Genomic DNA, 12,242 nt, shown 5'->3' with positions numbered 1-12,242 from the left:
TTTATCAATTTACTAAGAATTAGATTTTTTTACCGTTTGACAAAAAAAAAAAAAAAGCCTTATCAAAACGTTGCAAAATGTTGCTACTTCATAAAAAATAATGAAGAATTCACGTGTTCATGATTCAGTTCTAAACTATCTTCGGTGTGAATCAAGACTTTATGATTCTGCGACTAGATGACAAATATTAGTTGATCCTCAATTATTGTTTCAAATTATATAGTATTTTCCTTTTTCATCATTAAACTGAAAAGTTTAAATTTATATAACAATGCTCCAAAAACTATGATTATTAAGAGTTTAAGTTTTGGATCTAGATAACAAAATCACAATCTCGATTTCGGAAACTTATATGATTCCATAGTGTGTATGTGTTGGTTATTAACTTATAAACTACAAATGCATAATGATACAACACAAAGTCTAAGAGATTTGTGACTTATATAAAGTATAAAGTCATAACAAAAACAAATTCGAGAAGATAATCTATATTTGGATAATAGCATTTCGCACATTTTTAAACAATTTAACGCACATACATAAGCCATTTTCTACCGTCCAAAAACAAAAACAAAATCTTCAAATATAAAACCTTAATAAGACTATTTTACTCAACTATCTTACTGTCGATATCACAATGTGTATATTCCACTCTCAAGTGCAGAAAAGCTAATCATCAAAAAGTTGGAATAATTAGAATTCAAAATAGAGAATATAAGTAAAATCTTTGGTGTTCATCACTGTTGTATTTATTTGGACACTTGGTGTTGGAATTAAATAATTTGTATCCCTTAAATAATTCGTCTCCCATTTTCAACGGTCCATACTCCATACGTGTTTAATATTATTTCTTCTTGCAAGATTCCTTTTTTTATTGGGAAAATTAGAAATAAAGGAGCTTTTTAAAAAATTTTGTCCATTTATATCTTTTATAAAAAAAGTTTGGTGAATTAGGTTTTAGAGGAAAATTATAGTCAATTTTACCCTTAATCACAAATTAAAATTTTATTTTTTATTAACTGAAATTAGAAGAAAAACAAGCAACATTCAAAATCAGTTTCCTTTTTTTTTCTTCACATTAAAACCAAATTGAAAAAAAAAAGGTAGAGGTAGAAGGTGATGACGTGAGAAGCATGGAGGAAGAAGAAGGGAATTCAGGGTTTGTAAGGTGTAGGATTTCTACGAGTAGAAGAACAATTGACGCCATTGATTTTTGATGATGATCAACTCTAAAGAAGCGCTTGTTTGTGTATCTCTCTGTTTGTTTTAGGGTTTTGATGTGGAGTTTGTCTTGTCATGTGATGATTCTAATACTTGATGACTTTCTCACTGCTAAAATATTTCCCTCTTTTTAGCATTGAATCTTCCAACTTTGAACCAGCAGCATCACCAAAATTAGCATCAATAGGCTTTTCTAATAAATCATCATTTGGCTTATGTGAATTCCTTGAAATAATAGTTGCTGATTTTCACCGATCAACTCCCACATCATCACCATCACTTGTATCATGTGGGTTCTTATTCAAATCGAACTGGATTTTACTCATATGATCATCAACTATTCCTTTGAACGTAACACCCAACCGAATCAGGTAAATGAAAATTTCGTGGAAGGTGGAAGAGAGGGAAAACAACCGATATGTCGAATGTTGATTTTTTCGGTATTTGTCTTTTCTAAATAATTAAGAATACACATTCTTAAATATATTAGAACATATCTAAACAATAAATACAGAATCTTAACCATAAATTAAGATTATTTAAAAAATATTGACTTTTCTTATTTAATTTATTTTCTTTCTATTTCTATGGTATTCTAAATTTTACAGATTATAAATTCTAAAATGTATATGATATATCTTCTACTTCTTTTAGTATATAGGGTAAAACTTGGAAAATATATTATGAATTGATGTAGAATGAAGAAAAATGTAGAATACATATTCTTAATTTTGTAGAACATACAAAATCCAAGTTCTAAAGTTTTTAGAACAAATTTTCCGTCTAAACTTCGTAGAATATGTACAAACTGTTGAATAAATAATTTAAATGTTTCAGAACTTGAAAAAATCATAGAAAATATTTTCTGAACAATTTAGACTAGAAATCATCAATTTACAAATTGATTTTTAACACCCAAAACATTTTTTTTTCAAATTTTTTTTTATACAGTTGTATACTAACATGAGTTTTCTGTTTGTTTTTTTGTTTAAACTCCTAAAAACTTCATTATATATATTAGTAGGGGTATTTTCGTCATAATTGATAATCTTTAAAAAATGTAATAAACAAATGTTTGGAAAAAACTCATTTATTTCTAATTTTCCCTTTTCCACCTGAAAAGTTTAATTACCCCATCACTTAACTGTGCCTTAATCACAGTCAGTAATAAATTACTAGATTTAATTAAACTAAATGGCAAATAAGTCATTTACCCAAGTGATCAGTGACCCCAAACTAAACAAACCGTCAAGATGGTTTGGCGGCTGTCGACTAACAGACGGACGGTTCTGATTCACCCAACTCAGCACAAACTTGGGCCATACCCCGAACATGGTGTGGTGAGCAAAACAAATAATACCAAAATTGACGTTTTTTGGTTTTGATGTTAAAGTTAAGAGAGCTTATTAACAACAAAAGATCCAATTCTTGAAATACTTTATTCTTCTGAGATTTAGACTTTGTTTAGTCAACAATGGCATATTCGTCACACACTAGAACTCCCACCAAATGTATCAGTCGCCTCCATATTATATAACATGGAAAAAATTTACGCATATGCATGAAACGATGATATCATTATATTAAACCTTTTTTGATACGTATCTTAAGAAAATTATTGCTATATATTTGGACTATTGGGTGTAGTGGAATTAGTATATGATTATGTTGTATCAAAATATCTTCTGCTGTTCATATTTAAATACTGAGCAGTGAGCAGGTCAGACCATGTTGCAAACAGTGCCGGTTTAGATAGGGGACAAAAGGTGCGACCGCTCCAGATTCACAGATTAAGGAAAGAAATAATGTAAAATTAAGGGGCACAAAAAAAATTATAATGCAAGATAAAAGGATACAAAAAAATAATGGAAGATAAAAGAGGCAAAAACAAAATTTATAACACAAAAATAATTCATTAAAATATGTTTTAACTATTTATTTTTACGAGTCCATAACCAAAAAAACTCTTTATCTTCTATAATTATCTCAGCTGACTCCAACGTAAAATGAAAATAATTTTTTTTAATCTTATCAAGTGTTTATATATTATCAAAATGAAATCCATATTTTTTTAACATATAAGAGAGGTTTTTAAAAAAATAGTCTTTCATTCAAAAAAAAAAATGGGTCTTTCATTCAAAAAAAAAATTGCCCAGGGGGCCCTAAAAAACCTTGAACCGGCACTGGTTGCAAAAAAAAGAATAAACCAAAATTTTGTAGGAAATTAAATGGGTTTTGTGCAAAAAAACCCTCCAACTAGTTTTTTTTTGCAAGAAAACCCTCAAGGTGTGGAAAATGCAAGTCAATACCACCAACTTGAAAGTCATCCGCAATACAGCCCTCTCCCGTATTGATGACGTGGCATCCGTCTATATCATTTAAAAACGTAACAGAAATCAAAACGACACCGTTTTGTTACTTTTGAAAACGACAGAAAGTTTACCATCCTTATCGTTTTAAAATCTCAAAAACGACACAGAACAAAAGTCGGGTTCTGTCATCTTTTAAACAAAAGCCGATATCGTGAAAGAAGTTTTAATTTGGGGATTAGGGTTCATCTTTGGGTTTGATTTGGGGAAAAGAGATAGAGAATTAGGTTTCACGAGTTCTCTTGTATTGTTTGAGATATGTTCGATTAGGGTTCATTGTTGGGCTCGATTTGGGGAAAAAGAGATGGTTTCTTGAGATCTCTTAGAGAATTAGGGTTCTGTTCGATTTGATTATGGTTCATCGTTGGGTTCATTGTTGGGTTTGATTAGGGTTTTGTTTTATTGCGATTAGGGATCTGTTAGAGCGAAGAGGTGAAGGGCAATTAATCGGGTTGAGTTTGAGTTGAAGGGAAACGATTCGGAGAGAAGATTGATTTGAGTGTTGGGGAATCAAAGGAGGGCAACGATGAGGTGAGAATTGATGATTTTGAGAGTATCAATTGTTATTGTCCATTCATTTTGATATGTGCAAAATTTTAGAATTCTAATATTTTTGTTTTTTTGGTTCAGTTTTGATTTGTTTATGCATGTTGGTGGATATTGGTCAGCTGAGGACCAATATCTTGGAGGAGAGAGACATAAAGTGGGTTTGGTATCAGCTGAATCATTCAGCTTACGTATGATTCTGGTGCTTCTTTCGGAACTCCTCGAGTATGAAGACAACATGAAGAAAGTGTCTTGGTTTCCACTTGAAACGCCTGGTAAGAAAGAAGATATTGATAACGATGAAGTGTTGAAGAAAGCGGTTCATTATGCAGTTGGAGCTGGTGCATTAACCTTATTTATTGTTCGGGAAGATGATCCTTATATAGGTAGGCACATTGATACTAATGCGTTGAGGTATTTGTCAGACGATGAAGCATTGGTTGATGGTGAAGTTAGTGGTGGTAGTGGCTCTGAGTCAGATGATGAAGTTCAGTTTGAAGATATTGTTTACAGCGATAGTGATGATGACAGTCCACATGTTGAGGTAGATGAGAGCAAGTATCGAAAGTTTTGTATTGGTGATGAGTACAATACAATTGATTCCTTTAAAAGAGCTGTTACGAGATATGCTGTGAAGAAGAGGAGGGACATCAAATATGAGAAGTCAGATGGCAAACGTGTAGTTGCTATTTGCTCTGGAAAGAAATGCCCTTGGAGGATTTCAGCAACTATCAACAGCAGTTCTAATAGAGTAGTAATCAGATCGTTAAATGATGAGCATAATTGTACTTGGCAAGGGGTCGTGTCATTGCTGACTAACTCTCGGATTGCTGATCTCTACATAGAAGAATTCAGACTAAATCCAGAGTTCTCAGCAAATCAATTACAACAGAAGCTTCTTAGACGCAACATCAATGTGCCTTGGACAATTTGTGAGAGGACACGGCTGAAATGTCTTAAGACATTTGATGAAGAGCAAGAAGAGTCTTTTGCTAGGTTATTCGATTATGTTGCTGAGCTGAAGAGAAGCAATATTGGATCCACAGTTGAATGTGAGGTAAGGGAAAGTAGGTTCCATAGGTTTTATGTGTGCTTTGCTGCTTTAAAAAATGGGTGGAAGAGAGCATGTCGAAAGATCCTCCATCTAGATGGAACATTTCTGAAGTGGAGAATGACAGGAATGTTATTAGTTGCATGTGGAAGAGATCCCAATGATCAGATGTTTCCTGTAGCTTGGGCGATTGTGGATTGTGAGAATACGCCAAACTGGTTGTGGTTCCTTGAACATTTGGTTGATGACTTGGGTTTAGAGTTGGGAAATGGACTAACACTAGGTAGTGATCAGCAAAAAGGATTGATTGCAGCAGTGAAGGTGGTATTGCCTTATGCTGAACACAGGATGTGTGCAAGGCATGTTTATGCCAACTGGAAGAAGAAGTATGCTGGAGCAGAATATGAGGACATGTTCTGGGCTGCTGCAGACTCTTACTATCCACAACAATTTGATAGAAAGATGCAAGAGCTGAAAGAGTATGATCCTGCTGCTTTTAATGACTTGAAGATTTCTCTTTTTTGTCCATGGTCAAGGTAATTTATCTTACTTGTTCTGTTTTTTTTTTCGGATATGACTTTGTTTTATTTGATTGTTAACTTGGTGTGTCTCTTGTAGGGCTTATTTTACAGAGTTCTCAAAGTGTGCTGCTGTAGAAAACAATCTTGGAGAGTCATTCAATGCAGCAATCCGGATAGCAAGAAGTAAACCGGTTGTTGAGATGCTGGAAGAAATAAGAAAAAGGGTTATGGTGAGCAATGAAAAGAAAAGAGCCGAGGCTGAGAAAACAAAAGGAGAGTACACTCCTAAGGCGATAGCTTTACTAGACCAGCAGATTGATTTGGCAAAGAATTGTAGACCTTTGAGCTGCGGATTGGGGAATTATGAGGTTGGCTACTTTAACTACAAAACTAATATGCGAATTGAAGGTTTTGTGGTGCAGATGCGAGGTGAGATCAAATGCAGTTGTAGAATGTATATGGTCAGTGGGATCCCATGTAGCCACATTGTTTCTTGTCTTAGACATGAGAAGAATACTGACCAAGATCCTAAGAAGATGATTTCTCCATGGTTCACTGCTCAGAAGTTGCAGACTTGTTATGCTGATGGACTTTGTGGTGTGAATGGAATGAATCTATGGGAGGTGACTACAACAGTCAGGGTCTTGCCACCTCCTTACAAGAGGCCTGGTGGAAGACCTCCAGGGAAGAAGAGAAAGAGGGAGAAGGGTGAACCAAGGGAAGGAGGAACCAAGCTTTCTAAAAGAGGAACAAAAATTGTAAGACTCTCTTAATGTCTTAGGTTCTCCTTTTTTGTATTTGCATTTCTGATTTCTGACCTTATCGTTCTTATTTTATGCAGCATTGTAGCTTGTGTGGAGAAGAAGGCCACAACAAGCTGAAATGCAAGAATGGACCAATGCCTAAGCCGCCAAAGAAACCAATCAAAATACAAAACCATACACCTAAACTACTTGAAGAGCCTTTCAAAAACAATCAAAATTGAAAGATCTCCATCCGCAATTACTTAATATTCTACTAAAACAAATAGATTATCATTGCAAGCAAAACAAAAGCCGCAACAAACACATTCTTCAACTCCATAGCTATTCCATCTCTTTTATTTGCAATCAATACCTTAAGGCTTTCCAACTCCATCTGATTTTTTGATTGGATATCATAGAGGTGAGCAATCTTGTCTCTTTGGACCTGAATTATTTCACGCATTCGTTTCAAACTAGGACAGCCATAAGTTTCTTGCTTCAGTGCCCTTAGTTCTTCCATCATAGCTACATCCCACCATTTCCAAATATGACATTCTCCATCCTACAAATAAATATTTAAACCATAATTCAAATAAAATTTATCCACAATTCAACATTTATCACAATAATTCAACCATAGTCGCAAAATATAACCAAATTATAAAAAAACTTACATCTCTATTTTGACATGTGTAGAAGAGCCTTCCTGGGTTTGTCCTTGTAAAAGAAGGTTCAAGCCTTGGCCTTTCACCACAGTAACAAACTGTAGGAATCCCATATTCAGCATCCTCATATTCAACTTGACTTGTGTTTGATAGAGAGTATGAATCAGACATTGTGAACGAAAGAGATGAAGGAGGAAAAAAAAGACCAAACTTTGAACTCCTAAATCCTAATCGAAATCTATAACCTAAATCTCTTTTCCCCAAATCAAACCCAGCGATGAACCCTAATCCCCAAATCAAATTTTATGTTTCACGATCTTGTTTTTGTGACTTTAAAACGACAGGGGACTTTGTGTCGTTTTTAAAAGACGAAAACGGTGTCGTTTTGATTTCTGTTACGTTTTTAAACGATATAGACGGATGCCACGTCATCGATACGGGAGAGGGCTGTATTGCGGGTGACTTTCGAGTTGGTGGTATTGACTTGCATTTTCCACACCTGGAGGGTTTTCTTGCAAAAAAAAACTAGTTGGAGGGTTTTTTTGCATAAAACCCAAATTAAATTATTCAAATACTATAGTTACACCATTATAATATATGTATATTGTAGAAACTTTTTTTATAATGTCTCATATATTATGTTTCACTATAAAGTTAGGAGTTGTCTTAAGTAGACTTAAAATTCATTTAGATAGCTTATTAGGACAAAATGGAAAAGTTTGAGATACGATACGACCATTAAACTTTCAAAGAGACGTGATAACATGATGTTCCCATGAAATTATACGTCGAGTTGCGTGAGACATAGGATAACTTGCAATTTAAATACTAATAAAGCTCTATATTTTTGTTCGTGTAATTTAAAATTTTGATTGTGTGTCGAGCTCTTGGGTGTGTATGTGACTATGTGGTGTGAGGTGTTCTATCTTCAATCAGATAAGTTGAGAAGTTGAAACGTAAGGCATGAATGAATTGGTACATTTGGACATATATAAAATGGTGATTAAGCAATGAATTTTTATTTTATCATCATTTGCATTTCACAGGACAAGTTAGGCAAAACTTGTTCATTTTTACTATCATTTCACAGGACAGGTTAGGCAAAACTTTATCACCATTCTGTCATTTCTTGTAATGGTTTTCGACTTTTCATACATATGTTTTTTTTTATTGTCGTGATTACGCTCTTGCTTATAAATGATTACTTATGGACCTTATGGTCTATATATGATAAAATGAACTTAATAATACATGTAAGTCTAATTTTTTCAACAGTGGCTATAATATATATTTTTAAATAATCCCTTTTCACGGTAAGAATGTGGTAAAAACAGAATACAAATATAAATAAGAAATTTCCTCGATCCATCATCGAGTGGAAGACGACATGATTTTGACCCTCAAATGAAAACGACACAATGATAAAATAAAAGTATTCGAAAATAACAAGGAACCACCAATTATAGATTTTAGTGATATAGTAATATTGTATACCGTAAATTATATATTAGCTCTACCTATATGTTTGCCATGTGTTTGAAATAATATATTATATACACAAAAAAATACTTGGTCAAAAAGCTGAGTCCAATATGTTTCAACAAATCTTTTTAATATTAAGGAAATGAAAAAAAAAAATTGTCTAATTCTAATTATTTTGTGAAGTGGCCGATTCTTTACGCGAAAACTTGCAAAATTAGACTCCTAACTTGAATCAATTGCAATGTTATATCCCTTTTTTTCTCTCTCCAATATTTACCATTTTTTCCCTATTAAATCCTTGTCCATTCATTGTATTCACAAAATTGTCATTATTTCTGATTTATTTGAATTTCTTGCGAAAATATTTATTACATTCATATCCTCATCTTCTTTTTTTATTTACGGTTGTGCCACCACCACCAAATTTCCAACAACCATGAACAACCAAATTTGAAGCTCTTAAAGCTTCAACAACCTGAATTTATAAGCTTAAATAACACTCAATGCTATGAGAACTTCATTTTCTTCCATCTCTTCTCCATTTTAATCCAAGAATATTTGCAAGTGCATTTATCTTGTTATGTGTCATGATTCTTGGATAGTGATTAAATTGGCGCTGGGTTTCTTCCGTGGTGACTTAAGACGACGTCCTCGGTATTTGACATTGCGAACAACCACCATAAGATTATTTTCCGGTATATTTTGTGATTTTTCTTGTGTTTTTGTCGAAATTAGACTTCATTTGTTAGTCCAACCGTCATAATATCATGTAAAGTCTACTATGTGGTCAGTTTTGCAATTTAAAATTTATCGAATTTCGAGCCCATAGACTAAAATTTCAGTCTCCTTAATTTCATTTGAAAACAAAAAAATATGGTTTAGACTCCATTATAATATTTCTAACGGATACTTTGTTTGCAGTCTACTAAGGTGTATTTTTGCAATTGACCAAATTCTTGACTTTTTAGCTAAGACTGTCAGACGTAGTCTTCGTAAGATAATAAAATAGTAGACTTCTATAATGGTTATTTTTGAAGTTGACCAAAATATAAAAGCATTGACTATAATATTATTGATATAAAATTAATTAGTTGACTGCAAAAGAAGTCTACTAGTTAAAAAATTATAATGTTGGTCAACCCCAAAAATGACCACGGCAGACTACAAACGAAGTCAACATTCGTGGAGACTTCCAACGTAGTCTAATTGGTGAAAGTCAAATTTGGTCAATTGCAAAACTAACCACAATGAAGTTAACTTTTTCTAGTTGACGGATAAATGAAGTTTACTTGTTAGATAGAAGTCTACTACAAAGTCAATGGTTTGGTCAATTGCAAAAATAACCAGAGTAGACTGTAATCGAGGTTAACTTGTTGAAACTTTCCAAGAAGTCTACTCTGTTATATGCTTTTAATTGCAAAACTGACAAAAAAAATTAACAAAGGAAGACAACAAAAGAAGTCAACTATCCTAGTAGACTTCATACGGTGTATGCTTTATTAAATTATAATTGCAAAAATAAACCACACAAAATAGACTTCAAAGGAAGTATCTTCATAGAGGCTAATTTATGTCTACAATGTTGACATCAACATGAAGTCGTCATAATTTGAAAATCAATTTATTGCAAATTGGTGAATAATTTTAAGATTTTCTTGTTGTATTCTTTGATATATGTTATGTATTTGCTTCTATATGTTTTTGACGTGATTATATATTATACATATGGAGAAATCAAGTTTTTGATTTTCTTAGGCAGTTAGGTCATTAACTTAGACTTATTTTGGAAGTCAACGTGTTGGAGTTCTGTGTGAAGTTTGTATAATTGAAAAAAGTCTTTAATCGTCTTTTTTTTTCTTTTCTCTATGCGTTCTTATCTCTCTTTCAACTCTACAAGAAGTGATTATTGGTCGGTTTGTTTGGTTTTGTTTGTATTTGGAAAAGTGAAAAAGAAAGAAACTTTTTATCACATTTTGTGGGAAGAAGGTGAAGATAGGGTAAGACACTGTTGACCGACCTGAACAATAATAGTCAATATACTTTCATTAAATACGTCTAGCAAGTGGCTAAGCACTACTTTTACATAGCATTAAGTACAAGAAACTAAAAACTAAAAATTGTAATTAAGTACAAGGAAATTAACAGACTGAAGAATAAAAACTAAAAACTGTAATTAAGTTGTCTCTACTCTGACCCCCAAAACTTGTTTCCTCTATGTACTCTCTGGCTATTATCAAAGGGAAACTGTCACCTCTCCAATTGAGACAATCCGAAAGATGGAGATTTAAGTTTAACACGAAAAGAAATGGGAAAATCAATCATTATTGATAAGCAGATGAGATGAGTGGAAGAGGTAAGAGGAATAGATTGATGACAAGAATATGAGCAAGACGGAATTAGAGATAATTATAGTTGTTATCGTGGTTTTTAAGTTGAGTAAAATTATAATAATTATAATAATCCCGGTTTTAGAAAACCAATTCCGGTTTATTTGAAACAGTACCAGAAAAATATAAAGAAACCGACTTCTCTTGCAGACTTCTTTATCAACTAACGTCAAATCAATTAAATCAATTTAAACCTTGTAATTATTATGCCGACGACTTCTCTGACAGACTTCTGCACGGGAAACTGAACCGATTATTGGTTGGTTTAATATTTGTAATGATTATGCTGAAGACTTATCAAGAATACTTCTTCCTCAGAAACTAAACCGTACTTTAAACTGCAAATCAATCAAATCAATTTAATATTTGTAATGATTATGCTGAAGACTTATCAAGAATACTTCGTCCTCGGAAACTAAACTGTACTTTAAACTGCAAATCAATCAAATCGATTTAATATTTGTAATGATTATGCTGAAGACTTATCAAGAAGACTTCTTCCTCGAAAACTAAATTGTACTTTAAACTGTAAATTAATCAAATCAATTTAATATTTTTAATGATTATGCTGAAGACTTATCAGGAAGACTTCTTCCTCGGAAACTAAACCGTACTTTAAACTGCAAATCAATCAAATCAATTTAATTTTTTTAATGATTATGCTGAAGACTTATCAGGAAGACTTATCTTCCTCGAAAACTAAACCGTATTTATCACCTATCACCTATCCTAACGACTCTGCACACAAAATCAGCTTCTTCTCCGTCTCTTCTTCATTCTTCTCCATTGCCACTCCATCGCTTCCACCTCGGCCTCCACCACCTACTGTTTAATCTTCTCTTCCGCCTGTAAAATTAAAGACAAAAACAAGCTTTGATAAAAAAATCTGACTTTAAGCAATTAAATCATAAAAATCCAAATAAAAGTTAAAATCAAACTCAAAAAAGAAAGAACTAAACTTTTTCTAACAGACTACCCAATAACAATTCTCATATCCAAATAAGAAAACTCATATAGAACCCAAATTCAACCAACATGAAACTAAAAACCTAGATTAGGTAGGTAGATATGAAAACAAAACCTTTGGGATTAGATTTGAATATGAATGAAGGTCAAAGCTGGAGGGAGATTCGTAGAGTCAGATTTGCAGAACTTCTTCAATGAAAAAATAAAGAGAAAAGATGATAGATTGGAGTTGAGACACATCTGTTTTTATATCTACTTTTTTTTTTTGGAGAGCCAAGATATATTTGAGAG

The 12,242-nt window shown here is 32.8% G+C and overlaps 2 protein-coding genes across 2 annotated transcripts; one reads left to right on the top strand and one right to left on the bottom strand.

The window, feature by feature from the left end:
- Positions 4,012-6,693, top strand: LOC104706764. Its single transcript, XM_010422979.1, has 4 exons — positions 4,012-4,121; positions 4,221-5,723; positions 5,806-6,466; positions 6,550-6,693. Exons 1-4 carry the CDS (start codon positions 4,117-4,119, stop codon positions 6,691-6,693), a joined length of 2,313 nt encoding a protein of 770 aa, XP_010421281.1. The 5' UTR covers positions 4,012-4,116.
- On the bottom strand, positions 6,726-7,287 carry LOC109125825 (uncharacterized protein At4g04775-like). Its single transcript, XM_019228209.1, has 2 exons — positions 7,126-7,287; positions 6,726-7,013 (listed from the first exon to the last, which is right to left on the bottom strand). Exons 1-2 carry the CDS (start codon positions 7,285-7,287, stop codon positions 6,726-6,728), a joined length of 450 nt encoding a protein of 149 aa, XP_019083754.1.

This window comes from Camelina sativa, chromosome 1, assembly GCF_000633955.1.
Source record: "Camelina sativa cultivar DH55 chromosome 1, Cs, whole genome shotgun sequence".
Taxonomy (NCBI): Eukaryota; Viridiplantae; Streptophyta; class Magnoliopsida; order Brassicales; family Brassicaceae; genus Camelina; species Camelina sativa.
The sequence above is the reverse complement of the archived record's forward strand: the minus strand, read 5'-3'. Positions and strand labels throughout refer to the sequence as shown.

Bases quoted from the DNA above. Each gene is read 5' to 3' on its own strand.
- LOC109125825 (XM_019228209.1), bottom strand. From the start codon at position 7,287: ATGTCTGATTCATACTCTCTATCAAACACAAGTCAAGTTGAATATGAG. The intron at 7,014-7,125 runs GTAAGTTTTTTT...ATTTATTTGTAG, and splicing joins ACACATGTCAAAATAGAGAT to GATGGAGAATGTCATATTTG.
- LOC104706764 (XM_010422979.1), top strand. The intron at 5,724-5,805 runs GTAATTTATCTT...TGTCTCTTGTAG, and splicing joins CTTTTTTGTCCATGGTCAAG to GGCTTATTTTACAGAGTTCT. The intron at 6,467-6,549 runs GTAAGACTCTCT...TATTTTATGCAG, and splicing joins CTAAAAGAGGAACAAAAATT to CATTGTAGCTTGTGTGGAGA.